This window comes from Triturus cristatus, chromosome 11, assembly GCF_964204655.1.
Source record: "Triturus cristatus chromosome 11, aTriCri1.1, whole genome shotgun sequence".
Classification (NCBI taxonomy): Eukaryota; Metazoa; Chordata; class Amphibia; order Caudata; family Salamandridae; genus Triturus; species Triturus cristatus.
In genome coordinates this window covers 753,806,853-753,826,158 of record NC_140594.1, presented here as the reverse complement: position 1 = coordinate 753,826,158, position 19,306 = coordinate 753,806,853, and the positions used below count along the sequence as shown (strand labels likewise).

The 19,306-nt window shown below is 47.8% G+C and overlaps 1 protein-coding gene across 1 annotated transcript in view; it reads right to left on the bottom strand.

Annotated features, from left to right (window-relative positions):
- Positions 1–389: 389 nt before the first annotated feature.
- The window catches only part of AGXT (alanine--glyoxylate aminotransferase), a 419,131-nt gene continuing 400,214 nt past the window's right edge, over positions 390–19,306 (bottom strand). Inside the window, exons 6-7 of the mRNA XM_085634419.1 lie at positions 17,717–17,845; positions 390–714 (exon numbers count right to left, since the gene is read on the bottom strand). Coding sequence (XP_085490545.1) covers positions 607–714; positions 17,717–17,845 — 237 coding nt within the window. The 3' untranslated portion in view covers positions 390–606. The remainder of the gene's footprint in view (positions 715–17,716; positions 17,846–19,306) is intronic.

Genomic DNA, 19,306 nt, shown 5'->3' with positions numbered 1-19,306 from the left:
AAAAATAAAGGATCTCTTTTTGCGGTGCACTGTTCATACGTAGAGTATCGTTTCCGAAACCGTGTTTTAGTAATACTGACTTCTCTAATTGCCCTTTGGTTGTAGGAGAGTAGTTGTGTCATTGGTAACAAATACAAATTAAAAGATTTGAATCAAAGAAAAGAAACAAAAACAATGGTAGCAGTGATTTGTATCTAACAACACCATTAGAATTTGGATCATTACTTAACACAAGGGTTTCTTGTGAACCAGAGTGAGATATTCTTCCCCCATGGCTTCTGTGTCTACTACCCACATTCACAAAGCATAGAGTGAACTTTTTTTTTACTGTGAGATAAAAACTGAATTTGGTCACCTTACCATCAGAGCAGGAAAGGTCAGACACATCATTAACACTTCAGGTGATATTTTATTTCAGAAAAAGTTATACATTTATCACCATAGTGAGTTACCCCAGTCACCACTGCTTACAGTTGAATTACATGAGAGGTTGTGAGGTGTAAGGAGCCTCAAGTTGGAAGAGCAAGAATGGGCAAGGTAAAGCAAGCTTTTCAAGGAGGTGTTGGTGATCAGAGCCAAAGAAGGAACAGTGATGGGATAGTTCTTTCAGATCATGTTCTTGTGACACTGCTGCAGGGCATCTTTTAGGGCTACAAGGACCAGGTCCACATTGGTTTTGGAGGAGTTGTAACCCATCAGTCCTATTCGTAATACCTGTAAGGTGAGAACAGAAAATAATTTATCTCTGAAAGTTTACTATAACCATTCCTCTCTCTTTTGGTGTCATACGATTCTAATATTCTCAATAACTCAAAAACGTTTAAGCATGTAAAGGCCACACACCTGGTGGTATGCAAAACATCCCATTTCTTGCCGTTATAACTTTGTTGCTAACCAAGCCAATGTTTTTAATATAATTGCTGTTCTTGCTGGACACTCACAGACCTCTGCCATCCTACCTGTTCCCGGACTGCAACCCTGCCAGTTTACTTTATTTATGGTGCTATTCTTCACCAGAATCTAAAGGTGGCTACTTTCACTACTTTTGACTCGCTGTTCACGCATAATCTACCATCCGAATACTTGTTAATCATTCAGAAATTGAGTAAGACTGATAAATACATGACAATGAGGCACGGATGGCTAATCAAGATTTCCACCTGCCCCGCATGTTTAGCAAATTACGGCTGCTTGTTGATTGTGTCACACATCGGACATCAGAAACCCCTTAGCGCTGAGATGTTTAATAATATATGCTTTTGTGAGTGACTGGTGTCTCCATGACTGTACTCGTTTATACTGTTAAGACCACTTGTGACTTAAAAACAAACTTTTCTTGCAGGTCTTTGTCTCCTGATCTGCACAGCCCACGCCTCCAGCAGCGCTTCACACATAGGACCAGATTACAGGTTTGGTGGTGCGGTGCCAGGTCTGCCCCGCCACCCGGATCACCAAACCTGTGTTCGGGCCGCCTGCCAGATTAACCCTTTTAGCGCGGCGTAGAATCTGCCGCAATGCGGACGTTACCGTGTGCGGGCGGGGCCGCGTTGGCCAACGGACGTGCGCAGCACTACGGAGGTAATGCTCGCGACGGCCGTTGGCCGACGCAAGCAACAGAGGGGTTAAGAGTGTTTCTCGTGTCTGGCGGTCTTTTATTTTATGTTCCCACAATGGCGTCTCAGAAAATGGGCACTGCAATGGGAACACCAAATCCATGCCGCACAGGAACTGGGGTGCATGCCCACAAGGGGGCACATGTTATGCCCCCTTCATACACCCTATGGCCCTGATGTACAAGGGGGCCCTGTAGGGCCCCCTTTGTTTCCCTTCCGGTACAGTTTTCATTGAGGGGGAGCCACCATGAAAACCGTGGCAGAGAGGAAACTTGTAATATGCTTGGTGGGACCATGGCGGTCCCGCTAAGTATGTTGCAGCCTCAAAGCTGCCGCATTCCCGCCATGGAACGGCAGTTCCTTGGCGGCTGTGATGGTGCAATGGTGGTCTGGTCACCCTGATTGTAGTAGGGCAGTAGGAATACCGCCACTGCAGCCGCCCGCGAATCTGGCGGTCCGTTAACAGCCAGACTTCTAATCGAGCTCATAGACTTGAGTTTTACGTAAATATCTCCTTAGGATAATATTGACCTCTGCCTATTCCCACTACTAAGGACCTTGGCCACAGACATGCCAAGGCTGCAGTTAGCATAGTGCAGTAATGCTTTCTCAAATATGTCACAAGTGAATCTGTCAGAATTTAGTAATTAAATACAGGTCAAATTTTTGGAAGCCGATATTTCTAGAAAGTCCAGATTTTGTCTCTCTATATTACAATGTATTTTTTTTGCAAAAGATTTTCTTGCAGTCACGTGTTTTGATATGCAACCCTGTATTTATATATTGCATAGATATAACCCTCTTTCCTTTTTTTGGCATTAAAGTTACTTTCACCTTGCTTGATTACTAATAAAATTATGTGTAGTGTAATGTATTACAATTAGTGAGCGGATGAAAACGGATGCGAGCTTCGTGAAGTTGCAAAACTTGTGCAAGTTAAGGTTTTAACAACAATTTTGATTATTTTACCAGGATGATCTTGCTTTTTTCTCCTCTCAGATTAATCTTGCTTTTTTCTCCTCTCAGATTAATCCAGTCAGCATAAGCCCTGGCTGTACTTGTTGTGAAATAAACTCATGCTGGCAGTAGCCTTGTCATTATCGATTAACAGCAGATGGGTCAGAAACAAGTGGGCCTTTTTGCTACGGTTTTACAAAGCAAGGCTCCTAGGTGGAGGTGAGAAATGCCCCAGATGCAAAAATTACCATATGCTTTTTATGAGTTGTGATAATGGCTAGAAAGGTTTGTGTAGTGGAAATGCTTTTTTCAGAAATCTGCAGAGGGAACAGGTTTGGGGTGGCTTTCATTTCAAGTACCTCTATATGTAGTTCTGTGGACACAGCCTTTGTGTAGTTTGATGTTCCTCCCAGCAGGGTAGTATCCAGCCTGGAGCACCCACAACAGAGGCACAATGAGGTATGAACTATCTGAACAGCCACAAAAACAGTGATCGGGAAAGAGACAAAAGGGTGGATTTATCTTCTTACTCTGAACAACAGGCAACTTTCACCCCCACCATCTACCAAGTGGCAGGGCTACAGGAAGAACCTACTCAAATTTCTATATGAGCCTCTATTTGTCCTCACTTTACTATCTAGGCCTCCTCCCTCCAGCATTCTGATACTCTTCTACTGTCTGGGAAAACAACATCATCCTCAATTTTCAGTCCCAAATTTTCACTCCCAACTTGTGCTCAACAGCAAGTATGGGACATCCAAAATGAAACTCAAAGTCCTTCTTCACTGTTTCTCTTATACATACAATGCAAATACTACAAAATCCACATCCACAAACACACATAAGATACACTTGGATGGGATTAGAGGACAAAATAGGGCATAATATTGACTGCGCATTGGCAAGACACTCTCAGCCAGTGTGGAATAACTAATTTTAGGGAGTGAGTGAAAAAAATGTCTCAGTACGATTTACGCAGAAAGAGGTAGAGAAAGGCATTTCAGGGCTGACATGTAACAAGGCTCCAGATCCGGATGGCATTCCCCCGGACCTTTTCAAATCAAACCCACCTTTTTGGGCTCTGGTTCTCGTCACCGTGCTCAACGCGGCGGCAAGGGCAGGATGTCCGGAGTCCTGGGGCACTTCAACGATTGTACCGGTTTTTAAGAAGGGCGATCGTAATAGTACTATGTGTTACAGACCGATCTCCCTCATTGATCCCGTGGTCAAGGTCGTGGGCGGGGTTTTATTGAACAGATTAACCTTTTAGGTGGAAGAGAATAAGATCATCTCGGATATACAATATGGGTTCCGAACAGGGCATTCTACTCTAACCCAATGCCTTAACCTATGTATGATTCTGGGGAAGTATACGGTTGCCCGCCAAGGTACGATCTACATGGCCTTCATGGATCTTTCCTCCGCTTTTGACTGTGTCAATTGGGGAAAATTGTGGCAATCCATGAGGGCCATGGGGGTGGAGGACGGCTTGGTCGACTTCCTGGGGGACCTGCATAGGGACACCAAGGCCAACATCCGATTTGCCCAGGATCTTCGGGTTTCTAGGGACTTTTAAATTGAAAGAGGAGTACGTCAGGGATGTATTTTGGCCCCATTTCTATTCAATTTATATATTAATGATTTGGATAAAACTTTGGTAGAAACTGGGGCTGATTTCCCGTATCTGGGGCGACGAGGATTGACCGTCCTGCTATATGCGGACGACGCGGTCCTCATTGCCAGGACAGCAAGGGGCCTCCAATCCCTGCTTGATGCCTTTCGGAGTTTTATGGCCGACCGTGACTTAGCTATTAATAACTCCAAATCTTATATTATGCAGGTCGGGATACGACCAAAGAGGCAGTACCCCTTTAAAGTGGGTGGTGAGAAAGTGCCTTTGACCACGACATTTTCATACCTGGGTGTTTTATTAGATGATCACTTGGATTGGGGGGCCCTTATTCAAAGAAAGAAGGGGGGGGGTTATAAGGGCGAACACAGCTATTTTCAACTTTGCTGCTAAGATGGGCAAGCGCCCTATTGCGGCAATGCTGAAAATTTATCAGGCCAAAAGTGTCGCTATCGCCAGCTATGGGAGTGAATTATGGGGTTATGCAGCAACAGATGTTTTACAGGTGATGGAGAACACCTTTTTAAAACAGCTTCTTGGGGTGCCTAGAGGAACTCCAAACGTGGTGGTACATGAAGAAACAGGGTTGCCGTTTATTTGTGATATTTTGGCAATGCGTCCTTTGTTGTTTTGGCTCAAGTGCTGGCTAAATAAAGATCTAATTCTCAGCCACCAGCTATTGAAAGAAGTTTTGAGCTTTGACCATATGTTACGCATCCCATGGTTAAAATATATAAAGGGTTGTTTTGAGGAACTGGGCGACCGGATCTTTTTTAAAGCCTGATCTTATTACCGTAGCGGATGTGGAATTTGTAAAGAAGACTTTTATCTCCCTGAAAAAGCTTGACAGAGATGGGGTAGAACTGTGTATCACACACAAGGAATGGTTGAGGTTTGATGGCCCACATCTGTTTTGTTTGGTGTTTGTCCTACTAAGAGACCGTATCATGTTTTATAGAATTTGGTTTGGTATGGGGCTGAAGTGAACATAGCTGCTGTGATGACAGGAATGGTGAAATTACAGATAGCCACACTGAATATTTGTGGACGAAATGATGCTAAGAAAAGGCAAAAGGTTTTTTAAGGGCGTCAAATGCTGCAGGCAGACATTGTTTGCCTGCAAGAAATGCATATAGAGGAGGCGCAAAAGGATTTGTTTTAATACGCCACAATTTCCCCAAAGTCAGGCAGATCAACTGGGCCGATGAGTTATTGCCGGGTGTAGGCCCTCTGGTTCTTCTGCCTTTACATTATGCTCAATGTATGGCAGTGTATTAGATGATCCAGTGGTGTTCGATTAGTTATCTAATGGGTTAGCACATTGGTCGCTACCTATTATCCTGTGTGGGGATTTAAATATTAATTTACCAGACAACTGGGTAATGAGCCAGAGATACACAGGGAGGAACCCAAAAGTATTTCAGTCGTTATTCAATCTATACCATACACATGGGCTGAGTGATGTATGGTCAAGTTTAAGACCAATGGAACATGGGTATACGTTTTACTCAGCCCCACATCAAAAACATGTTAGGCTGGATTCTTTTTTTGTATCATCCTCGAGACCAAGGTTGAATGCTATCCCAGATTTTTATCTGAATCGTAACCCGTTAATATTGGAATTATCAGGGATGGGGTTGGCAAAAAAGGCTTCTTCTTGGAGCTTCGAGAAAGCATTACTTTATAATGACAATTACCAGAGGCATATGAAGGAGTGGTTACTGGAGTTCTTGATATGAAATTTGGGAACTGCACCTTTAGGAATAGTTTGGGACTCCATGAAAGATTATATTTGGGGGTAAACCATCCAGTTTTCATTAAAAAGGGTGAGGGATGAGAAACATAGCTTGCAAGACAGTCGGCTGAAGTTAGCACGAGCTGAAGAAAATCTAGCTATAGCATTGCAACAGAAGAAAGGGATAGAGGAGGCCCAAACCGATGTGACTTTAGCCAAAGCAACAATTGGGGAAATCCGTGCTATAAAATCAGCAGATACATTAATAGCACAAGGTCCTGAAAAGATAGGACACCAACTAGCAATAAGAACAAGACAAGAACTTATTAGTAATGAGATTGTTAAAATTAGAGATCCTATACTTAGCTTGGTGTCAGATCCAGTTAACATTTGGGCTGCTTTTCAGAAGTACTATCAAACATTATATTTGGAGGAATCTGAGAATGCGCTTTATCAGAGGCAGGACTTAACCAGTAGCTATTTGGGCTACACTGTGTTGGAGCGACTGACTAAGGAAGAACAAGAAGCAGCTCAATGGCCCTTTGTCCTGGGAGGAGATTCTTGCGGCAATGTTGAGTCTGTCCGAAGGAAAAGCAGCTGGCCCAGACCTAATCCCCACAGAATTTTGTAAGATCTTTGCGGTTCAGATAAAGGGCATTATTACAGCCCTTTTAGAACCCTTTTTTATAGGGGATGTTCCACCTAATTCCTGAGCTATGGTGAAAATGATTGTTTTCCCCAAAAAGAATAAACCAGTTCAGGAGCTTGGCTTCTATCACCCAATCACATTAATCAATGGGGATTCAAAAACATACTCAAAACTATTAGCTACCCATTTATCCCAGGTGATTCATAGAATAGTATCAAAATAGTAATATGGATTTATCCCCGGGAGGGGGTACGATAGACCATATTAGAAGGTTTATCTCTATGTTTGATATTGGGCACGTGTCAGGAGACCCTATGGCGGTGAATATGCTTGTTGCAGAAAAAGCATTCGATAGGGTTTCCTGGCATTTCCTCTGGACTGCAATGCAAAGGAAGGGGATAGGCCCTGATTATATCAGGGCAGTCAAAGCATTATACGTGGACCCTGCTGCCAGTGTCTCTATTAACGGGAAATGACCGAGCAATTTAAAATCACAAGAGGAACGCGGCAAGGCTGCCCTTGTTCCCCACTCTTATTCGCCATATACATCGACCCGTTTAAAAAAAGCTTGGATTCAAACTTGAAAATACCCCCGGCGATATTGCAAGGACATGGCACTAAAGTATTAGCTTATGCTGAAGATATAGCCTTGGTCACTCCCAATCCCGAACTTGCTATAAAGGCAGTAGAAGAGGAAGCCTTGACTTTTGGGTCTTTATCAGGGTATTCTTTAAATAAAGAAAAGACACAGATTATTATTATCAAAACTCTCAGCACTTAGGAAAGACTTTAACACCCTCCCTGCACTTAATATCCCCAATTTATCCTTTCCCCAGAAATCAGATCAGACATCCACCTTAGATCCCCAACCTCGGAGAGCTACCCCCCTCCCCGACCCATTCCTCCTCCGCCGACCTCCCTGACCTCGATACCTCATTCCCTCCAATTCCCCCGATTACAGACCCTCCTGCCCCCGTGCAATCATCCCAGTGATCCTGGGTACTCCTCGATCCCGGATCGTATCGCTGCCTTTTTTCCCCTCCAAACCACCTCCAATCTCCACAGAGCACTTTCCCGCAATACAAAAATTAGCAGCAGCCAAGTAAGTAAAATAATGCTTTTACGGGGCGATGATAAAAACAATAAAATAATGTTAATGGAATTCACATACACACCAAGAAGTGCAAAGGTATGCTAGCTAACTCCCGGGTCACGACTCAGGAGTCTAAGGTACTAGCAGAATCCCTTCCTCCCCAGTCCCACCCAGACCACCTTCTGAACTCACAATTATCCATTCTTGCCCCCCCCCCCTCATAAGTAGCCCTAAACCTCTTGCATGCATGCTGGTAAATTGCCGATCCGCTGCGCGTCACGCAACTGAAACAGCCGAAACCATCCTGAATGAGGCCATCGATATCACCTTTTTAAGGAAACTTGGCTCAATGCCCACTCTTCTTCTACTCTGGACTTGCTCTCCCCTCCCGGCTACTCCATCCTCAGGAAAGATAGGCCGGACAGAATTGGAGGGGGGCTAGCCATTATCTATAAAAAAGATCTACAACTCTCACTTATTAAGAACTCTGATCACACTACTTATGAATACCTTGGTGCAGATCTTAAGGCCCGGGATTGCTTCCAATCCGTTTACACAATATTTACCAACCCCCCAAGTGACCTTCTTCCGTTTGTAGAGGAACTGTCCGATCTCCTTATTCAATCCTCTCTTTCCAACTCTAAAAACCTCTTCCTAGGAGACTTTAAGCTCCACTGGAACAATAAGGATGACCCCTCTGTTAGCCTCCTATCTGATCTACTCGACATCAGTGACCTGATTCAACTTTGCCATTCTCCTACCCACACCAAAGGGGCCACTCTAGACGCTCAATGCAACCACAGCATCAGTCAGCACCACTACAGCATCACTGAGGCCCACCACAGCCTCACTCAGCACCACCACAGCATCAGTCAGCACCACCACATCATCACTCAGCACCACCACGGCATCACTCAGGGCCACAACAGGATCACTCACCTTCACAACAGCATTACTCACCTTCACCACAGCATCACTCAGCACCACCACAGCATCACTCAAGAACACCACAGCATCACTTAGTACCACCATAGCATCACTATGCGCTACCATAGCATCACTCTGCAGCACCACAGCATCAATGAGCATCACCACAGCATCAGTCTGCACCACCACAGCATCAGTCTGCACCACCACAGCATCACTCAGGGCCAGCACAGCATCACTCAACGACACCACAGCATCCCTCAGTGCTTCTTACACTTTTTAATTACAACTTCTCAGCACGCTGCACGGCAGCCACACTTCTTAGCTTAGAAACATTGGCAAAGTCAATAGCTCTACATAAACACTTATAAGTCCCCCCAATGCATAGCCAATAGGTCTCACCTTTGGGACATTATAAGTGTTTACTTATCCAGCACAATATCCTTCATTAAACAACATCAAGTGTTGCATGGCTGATCACTTATAAGGTCCCAAAAGCAAGACCTATTGGCTATGCCAATGCTTGTTCATAATTGTTCATGATACCCAATTCAGACCTATGACGTTGGACATAACTTTTCACTGTGAACTAATCAGGCCTACAACCTTTGTCATTGACTTGTACTATAACCATCTCAATCCTACTGCATCAAGCCTAATCTTTCCCACAAGGCAAACATCAGACATGCAATCATAAAATTACAAATGTATACAAAATTACAGTTGGCAAAGCAAAATATCTCTTATAAGAGGGTCTAACAAGATCATCACAATGCGTATTTTTTATCCCCAAGGTTTGTCAGACCAGGCAATCAACTCCAAAACCCTTGCCTACCATGGTAATCAGTGAGACCCAATGAAACAAAATATCTCCCTTCCACCCTTAAATGTCTATTGACTTTAACTTATGTGTTTCACAATAAACATGTCAGGCCAACTGCCTTTATGATAACATTTTACAATAAATAGGTCAGGCCTGTAGCTTAGATCATTCGATTATCATTACCACCATAACAAACACATTTCTGCTGTATTGAGCATGAGCTTTCCCACAAGGAAAAGGGTGCAATACAAGCTCTCCTCTCAGTGGTACTTCTGAAAGCTCTAAGTATGTTGATCACATAAGGTTTAGCAACAGCTGTGTTATCCTGCCAGAACTAAAAAAGTATGCATGTTGGAAAAAATTAAACGTGTCCATTGCAAAACAGGTGAATAGTATGCATCCCATCAGAACACAATTAGTTTAGGGAGGTGATAACTGCAGAACTTTGTAGTCACTTGCAATAATCAAATGGGCACCCTGTATTACTGGAAACATTTATTAATGCATGGTCAATATCAATCAATCAATATAAGCTGTATTCGGTTTTAAGGGTAAAAAACATAAAAGCAGTACAGATATAAAATAACACATCCTATAAAATCCATCCTAAAAGCACACTGAATATAAAACAGATATTAAGCTACAATCTTTAAAAATAACCACATACAAAAATGTAGTCACAGCTTTTCCACAACTTTACAGCAACTTTTTAAAAAACTGAGAATGATATCTCCTTAAAGCATCTGCAAATAAATAAGGGTGGGCAGACCTGAGAAAAATGTGCCCTTTTCAGTACTGGGAGAGGATATTATTCCTAGGGACAGCATAAAAATGATGGAACATTGAAAAATGTAAGGTATCCTGGGAGACCTATTGTCGCAGCCCCAGGGCCCTAATTCCCATAGCGAGGGTAGGCTACCGAAAAACCAATAGATCCAGTCGAAACCTTGTTAATATAAAATTTATCATGCAGACTTTCAACACACAAGAGGCAGGGCTCAGTGGAGGTGACAGTTTTCATCAAGATATAGCGACGAACATTGGGCTTCAGTAAAGTGCCCTTATTTATTTATTTATAAATTTATAAAGCGCCTGGTGACCCGGAGGCATCCCCGCGCTATAGAGCTGTGATATCCCAAGAGGAGGGGGGACCGGAGGATTATTTGGGGAATAAGAAAGTTTTTAGTTTTTTCCGGAAGAGGGCGTGGCAGGGTTCCAGACGCAAGTGGCGAGGCAGTGCGTTCCAGCCTGAGGAGGCTTTGACCGAAAAGCGACGGCCACCGGTCCGAGCCTTCTTAAATTTAGGGACGATGGCCAAATGCTCGTCGTCCGAGCGCAGTGCCCTAGGGGCTTTGTAGGGGGCGACAAGGTCTTTCAGGGCGGCAGGGCCGGCACCATTAATGAGTTTGTGACTGGTGCACATTGCCTTAAACTCAACTCGTTGGCGGACAGGGAGCCAGTGCAGGGCCTTGAGGGCTGATTTGGCAGAGGCTCTGGGGGGGAGGTCCATTATAATCCTTGCCGCGGCGTTTTGTGCCCGTTGGAGTTTGGCTAAGGTAAACTCCGGTGCACCGAGGTAGACGGCGTTGCTATAGTCGAGTCTGGCTAGGATGAGCCCTTGAACCAGCAGTTTCCTGGATATTGGAGGAAGGAGAGGGAGAATTTTCCGGGTTGACCGCAGGAGGCCAAAGCATGATCCAGCGGTCTTGGTTGCCTGGGTCTTCATGGTGAGGCTTGGTTCCAGCCAAACGCCTAGCGTTTTGACTTCTGACTTTGGAGTGGGTATCTCACCAAAGGTGTCCGGCCACACCGAAGCGGGGATTGATGACCATTTGTTGCCCAGGAGCATAATTTCGGTTTTAGAACCGTTCAATTTTAGGGAAGATTCGCACATCCAGGAGTAGATGTCTTGGAGGCAGTTCCGCAGGCTGTCTGGGAGTTTGTCCAGCTGGGAGAGGGAGACGACAAGTTGGGTGTCGTCAGCGTAGTTGACAATTTTGATCCCATAGGGGGTCACGACGTCTTCCAGGGGGGCCATGTAAACATTAAACAGGGTGGGACTAAGCGAGGACCCCTGCGGGACTCCACAAGTCAGTGGAAGGGGGTCTGAGCGAGAGTTGCCGTCCCACACCTGAAATGAACGGCCTGATAGGAAGGAGTTAATCCAGGCGTGTGCTGAGCCCACAATTCCTGCCCTGGCCAGGCGATGTAGAAGGACACGGTGATCCACCGTGTCAAAGGCGGCACTGAGGTCCAGGAGGATCACTGCCACTGATCCTCCTGAATCCAGAATGCGCCTTGATTCCTCAATGACGGAGAGGAGGGCTGTGTCCGTGCCCTGGCCGGGCCTAAAGCCAGTTTGAGATGGGCGCAGGATTTTGTTGGTCTCAAGGAATTGGGAGAGTTGGGAATTAACTAGTTTCTCCGCCATCTTGCTGATGCAGGGAAGGAGTGATATGGGTCTATAGTTAGACATATCGTCAGGATTCAGATGGGGTTTCTTTAGCAGGGCTTTGACAACCGCATTTTTCCAGTTGGGCGGCACTGTGCCTTGGCGCAAGGAGATGTTAATGAGATCCCTGATGGTGGAGGCTATGCTGGGGGCGACAGCTTTTAATAGTCTGGCCGGGGCTGGGTCAAGAGGAGAGCCGCTTTTCATTTTGGCTAACGTGGCGGAGACCTCAATGAGGGAGGTTGCTCTAAAGGAGGACAGCCGCGGGCTGTTGATACAGACCTCAGTATCAGTGGAGATGTGGGGGGTGATGCTGGGGAGAGAGTCCAATATTCGCGAGATTTTAGAGTCGAAGAAGGAGGCAAAGTCATTACTTCTGTCTGGGGGGGCATGGGAAACGGTGGGTGCTGATGGAATGTTGAGGAGTTCTTTGACAATCAGGTACGCTTCTTTTGTGGAATTGGTGGCGTTTTGTATTCTGTTGTCATAGAATCCTGCCTTAGCAAGTTTGAGAGCTGATTTGTAGCGTCTAACTGCACTATTGTAGAGGTCTTTGTTACTGTGGAGCCAGTCCTTTCTCCACTGCCTCTCGGCCTTTTTGCACTCTTTGCGTAGATCCCTGAGGTCAGGAGTATACCAGGGGGCCTGGCCTTTTATCCTGTTTTTGATCTCCCGATTTTTTATGGGGATAAGATTATCGAGAGTGGAGGATATCCAGTCTCTGACTTGGGAGTCGGCGGTGGAGGGGTCCTCAGAAAGACTGGGGGTCGAAGCGTCCAGGGCTGTGGACCAATCCTCCACCGAGAGTCTGGCCCACGCTCTGTCTCTGGTGAAGGTGGGGGGTTTTTGAGCCCTCTTCCGTATACGATAATCTCCGTTTAAAAAAAATGATCTTTCACCAGCTATGGTCTTTCTTACTCATCACGTCTAGATTACTAAATAAGTTTGCCATTCCTAGACTAAAGAAAGAGTCTTGAATATATTTAAATCAGGGGATATGAAGAAAGTGATCAAGAGACAGGCAATCTTTTATAATGTCCTTGCTCAATTGTTTTCCAGAAACACAAGGAGATGATGGACGGAGCGCTGAAACTTTTCAGACACTCACCCCCAGTCACAGATCTGGGTTGAATCCATCATCGTTCTTTAGATCACTTTGCCACCTCAGTTCAGACACCATGCCATTCCAGTTTGGACCCAGCCATATGCAAATCAGTCTTGACCCTCTGCCCAATGGGAACAGTCCAGCCCGAACTGCCAGGCCAGGTCCTCCCTGGACTGGAAACAAGCATCCTAGGACCGGTTTCGGGGTTTCACCCCTCTTCAGCCAGGACAGCTTGATTCCAGTGGTAGTGAGAGCACGGGAATGGATTCAAGATAGCCTGGCTGATGAGGGTTATGAACCCGAAACCGGTCCCAGGATGCTTGTTTCCGGTCCAGGGAAGACATGGCTTGGCAGTTCGGGCTGGACTGTTCCCATGAGGCACAGGGTCGGACTGATTTGCATATGGCCATGTCTGAACTGGGGTGGTGGAGTGAGCTAAAGAATGATGATGGATTAAACCCAGATCAGTTGACTGGGGGTAAGTGTTTGATTTGCTCAAGCGCTCCGTCCATCATCCCCTTTGGTATCCTTTTGTTCGCCCTAAGTTGGCAGGGTATCCCCAGACGTGGGTACCTTGCTCACTTTGCCACTGGATTCAAGATAGCCTGGCTGATGAGGATTATGAACCCAAAACCGGTCCCAGGATGTTTGTTTCCGGTCCAGGGAAGACATGGCTTGGCAGTTCGGGCTGGACTGTTCCCATCAGGCACAGGGTCGGACTGATTTGCATATGGCTATGTCTGAACTGGGGTGGTGGATTGAGCTAAAGAATGATGATGGATTAAACCCAGATCAGTTGACTGGGGGTGAGTGTTTGATTTGCTCAAGCGCTCCGTCATTCATCCCCTTTGGTACTGATCTACTGTTGACCACCCAGAACGAAATCCATACTGGACTTTGGATAAAACATTGTTAAAATCAGCCCAATTAGATAGCCTTTCCAACAGAATATGCCCCACCACCTTGACCACTGAGTCAAGCAACAAGATGGGCCTGTAACAGTGGGTACTGTAGGTGCGAGTGGATAAGCTTCGTTGCTTTGATTATAAGGACTATCTCACCCGGGCACATGCGGAGAGAGATAAAGTGGGATCCCTCCTGGCCTGGTTGGCGACCCCGATGGCCTGAGGTGCCCCAATATTCTCTCTGGTCGAGGCAGAGGGGAATCCGGTCTACTCTCAGGCAGAGATAAATAAGCAGTTCTCTAGTTATTATGCAGGGTTGTACGATAGCACCATGCAGGCGGAACCTGACGGCTTGGATGAATTCCTATTGGTGGCTCGGCTACCCCGGTTGGACCCAGAGCACAGAAAAGACCTAGGGGACGCCATATCGCTGGGCGAGATCCGCGCCGCGATCAAGCATATGGCCCGGCGAAAGACCCCGGGGGCGGATGGTCTGCCCGTCGAGTTTTATGCGGCGTACACGGAGTTGCTGGCTCCGCAGTTGCAAGCCCTTTACAGTGAGGCGTGGCGAGTTGGGCGTTTGCCCGCTTCCGCCCGGGAGGCGATTGTGGTACCCTTGCTGAAAACCGGAGGGGATGCTAGTGCCCGCACGGCTTACCGCCCGCTCTCCATGCTGACGGTGGACTACAAAATCCTGAGCAAGGTATTGGCTTCGTGCCTGTTGACCCATATGACGGCCCTGATCCATCCAGATCAGGCGGGCTTTATTCCCCGGCGTAACACGGCCACCTCAGTTCGACGCTTGCTGCGGGTGATGGAGGTGGACCAGGACGACTTCCCAGAGGCCTTAACACTATCGGTCGACATAGAATAGAAAAGGCCTTTGACAGTGTAGAGTGGCCATACCTGTATCGAGTGCTGCAGGCATTTGGCCTAGGGTACGGCTTTGTGCGCTGGACCACCTTGCTCTATAGCGATGCCACGGCCCGCGTGAGAACGGGAGCGACTATATCGGCCCCTTATCGAGTGCGGCGGGGGACGAGGTAGGGCTGCTCACTATCCCCACTGCTGTTCGCCTTGGCCATTGAGCCATTGGCGGCGCATGCCAGACTGGGGCGCTCCTACGCAGGAGTGCAACTGAGAGGAGAAGCCCACTATATATCCCTTTATGCGGATGATCTGCTGATGTTCTTGGCAGACGCAGCTGACGCGCTGCACGGAGCAACCGCCTTGTTGGAGGTCTTCGGTCGCCTGTCGGGGCTCAAGGTCAACTGGGGCAAGACATGTTTGTTCCCGTTGTTGCCTAGCGGACAGGCCCCCCAGTCGCTGGGAGCGATACGATGGGAGGGTAGCTGCCTGCGTTATTTGGGGGTTAATATCTACCACACCCAGCCTGATTTGCTGGAGGGGAATGTCGGCAGAGCCATCCGGGGCCTGCGTGGTAGCATAGGGTTTTGTAGTACGCTCCCACTTTCGTGTGCTGGGAGGGTAGCGTTACTGAAGATGGTGGTATTACCACGCCTCCTCTACTTTTTTCGCACCCTGCCCATATGGATACCAGCATCGTGTTTCGAGCGACTATCTACGGGCTTCCTTTGGGGCTCGGGACGTCGGCGGGTGGCGTTGACCACCTTGCGGCGACCGAGAGCGGAGGGGGGCCTGGCAGTCCCGGACTATGAATGGTACTATCTGGCGGCACAACTCCAATGGCTCACACAGGCGGTGGCCAGGGAGTATAGAGGCCTGGAGGGTCCACAGGGCAGGCTGATTCCGCGTCATGTACTCGCCTTCATAGTCCTCCAGCAGAGGATGGACCTTGCTCAACTCACTCTGGAGGAACGCACCCTTAGGTTGTGCTGGAACCGGTGTCAGAAGAGGGCCGCCATAGATCACCCTTATGCCCCGGAGATCCCCCTGGGCATGTGCAGGGCGCTCCCGCACGGGGGCGATTGGTCGGGACTAGCCGTTTGGGAGGAGCTGGGCGTACAAGTAGTGGGCGATTTATTCAGAGAGGGGGTGCTGTTGCCCTTCCAGGACTTGCAGGACTCTTATGGGCTTCCGCGGGGAGATTATCTTCTTCACGCAGCCCTCGTAGCGGGTCTCCAGAGACATTGGAATATGGGGCTCTCAGAGCCGCCGGTCGCCACGGGCTGCCAATACGTAGTTATGGCAGCGGGGACGTCCAAGGCCATTACCTGTCTCTACCGCAGGCTGTCGACGGCATGCCTGCAGCCACTAGATGCGTTGAGGGCTAGATGGGAAGCGGACCTCGAGAAGCCCATCCCTGAGTCGACATGGTCCACGTTGGTGGGGCGGGCCTGGAAGGGAACGCGTAATGCCCGGTTCCAGCTAGTTCAGTTTTTTACGCTACACAGGGCTTATCTGACGCCGGTTAAGATATTGCAATATTTTGGGGGTACACACTCTCAGTGCCCACGTTGTGGGGGTGATGGGGCTGACTTTCGCCATATGTTTTGGTCCTGCGCGCAGTTGGGCGACTACTGGGAAGAGGTTATGGACTGCCTGAATCAGGTGACGGACCGCTCTATCGCCCCGGAAATGGGGGCCTGCCTGTTGCTTTGGTTTTCCCACACCCGCCGCACAAAGCTTACTAGTAAGTTCTACGACTTAGGGTTGATCATGGCCAAGAGGGAACTAACCATGCATTGGAAGTCACGGGTGGGGCCTAGCTTTAGGAGGTGGAGGACGGCGTTCGCACGATGGGCAGGCGCAGAGGGCACACTCCAGTTGCAATTAGCTCTTAGGAGGGATGACGAAAAGGCACTAGCGACGGCCCGGGCTTGGGAGGCGCTGGTGGTGGAACTTCAGGGGCTGATGTCTGACACAGAGGGAGAAGGGAGCACATCTGACCGACAGGAGGAAACGGTGAGCGGGGAGTAGGAGGGGAACCGTGGGGAGCACTGGACGCATGAGGCGCGGTTAGACATGGGGGAAAGCCCAAGTTGCCTAGGGAAGGTTTGAGCACTCATACACGAGTCATGGCAATGGGAGGGGCGCATCAGGAAGAGGGCTGGCAGCGGGGGGCAAACTGACATGGGTTGTGGGAGGGAGGGGGAGGGGGGGCTCCACACCGGATGGGTGACTGTTCTTTTGTACACTTGGGGGCATGGTTAAATGTAAACTCTCCGGTGGAGGGCGGAGGGCGTTGAGCAATTGTATTGTGAGGTTGATACTTGATATGCAAATAATAAAAAAATGTTTAAAAAAAAAACAGTGGGTACTGTATCTGTCCCCCTTATTGAAAACAGGAACAATGATGGACTTTTCCCATGAGTAAAGGGGACCAGCCATCACTGCCGCATTGATAAGGGTGGTCAAGATTGGGGTCCAAATCTTCATATCTTGCACAAAGAGGTTGGATTGTATCCAGTCTTTGTCCCGAGCTTTATTCTTAGAAAGTCCCAGGATACCCTTCCTAACCTCCTCATCAGAGAATGTGAGAACGGCGTTCCCATCTACTGCATGGTCCATTTCAAACAGTGGGGAAACTTCTGGCTACCAGACAAGCTATCCAGAAGTTCGTAGTAAGAAAAATAAATCTATAACAAGGAAACTGAGATGCGAAAAGGTCTGCACGACAGACAGTGTGAGGTATGAGGACTTGAATCATACATGCACCTTGCAAGGTTTCACTCTTTCATGAGGTAGTCCCAGAGACATTTACTTATGAATGTGCCATGTGCTTATGAAAGTGCGTGGCTGGGGAAATGTCTCAGGATTGTACATGTGTACCTCAAACTCTATGCAATCCTATCTCCTTTCTCAATGGTTTTCATGATCCCCTTCATTCTTTCCATCTTTCCTACCTTTCCTGCAGACGGTCCCAAGCCGCCTGCGATTTCAATGTCGTAGTTCTTCATCAGAAAGGCTGTAATGTCCTTCCATTCATATCCCTGTGGTACCTCCACCGTAGTTACCGTGGGGAGCCGTATGGCCTACGATAACAAAGGAATACATAAGGCAGGAAGACAGCACACATAAATACATGTTAATGTTTCACATACAAAGATTTCTGGACTAGAAACTGAACGTCAGTTACATGTTCACTTCTGGTGTCTTTGTTTGCATGTTAGATGATGTATTCTTATTGAAAGAATAAGGGGAGGAGATATGATTTACTGGCCAGAGCGTCCAACCTTGGAGCTGGGGAACCAGGTTCCAGTGCTGACATCAGCTCAGAATTCTGCGATTCTGAGAAAGTCATTTAATGTATGTGCCTAAAAGATAAGAGAAAAAAAGGATTTTGACTTTGTATAATGTAATATGATGCTCATGTAAAACACAAAATGCCCTACTGCCCCTGGATCAAGTGTGTGCTATATAAGTTTACAAAAAAATGTTACCCAGTAAGGAATGTGAAGCAAGAAATAAAATTTTTCCTTTGAATGAAACATATGGGATGGCAAGGCGCCAAAGAGCCGGTGCGCAAAATGGACACACATGGCAGCAGAGGATGCCACTCCCCTTAAAAAAAAGCGGTTAGAGTGATAGGGCAGAGAGCGGACTGCGGTTCAGCCTTCTTCTATGGAAGGTGCAGTACACCGCCCATGCCCACCGGGAGAGGCTGTACACATGAGATAAGTCCGTCTGGGATGCAGTGGCCTCACGCTAGCCTCTGCCGCTTTCCATCACTACCAGCGCTGTACCATCAGGTTATAGAAGGGCCTGAACTTCTACACAGCACGGCCGGCCTCGAGCCTCACGGGAGTATGCCTACTCCCTGAAGAGTGCGGGCCGGGCTGGTTACGGCGTTAGACTCACCCTTGACCTGAAAACGTTGTGACCAACTCGCATGGGCGCAAATTCAGGATGGTGAGTGTAAAAATTCAGGACAAGGGGTCAAAATTCAGGACAAAAATTCAGGACAGGGGGTCAAAATTCAGGACAAAAATTCGGGGCAACAGTTATGCTTTGCAGACACATCAGTGGATGTCATGCAATAGTATATAACTAAATAGGCAAGGAACATAAGTAAAAGTCACTTCTCCTGCCCTGTCACTTCTCCTACCCCATCACCGCTCCCTCCCTGTCATTTTCCCTGCCCCGTCACTGCTCCTGCCCCGTTCACTCTCCTGCTTAATCACTGTTTCTGCCCTGTCACCTCTCCTGCCCCATCACCACTCCTGCCCGTCACTTCTCCTGCCCTGTCGCCTCTCCTGCCCTGTCGCCTCTCCTACCCTGTTGCCTCTCCTACCCTGTTGCTTCTTCTGTCCCGTCTCTGCTCCAGGCCCGTTCACTGCTCCTGCCCCGTTCACTGCTCCTGTCCGGTTACCGCTCCTGCTCATGCCTTATCACCGCTCCTGCCCCATCACTTCTCCTGCCCCGTCACCTCTCCTGCCCCGACACCTCTCCTGCCCATCACGTGACCTGTCAGTCACTTCTCCTGCCCGGTCACT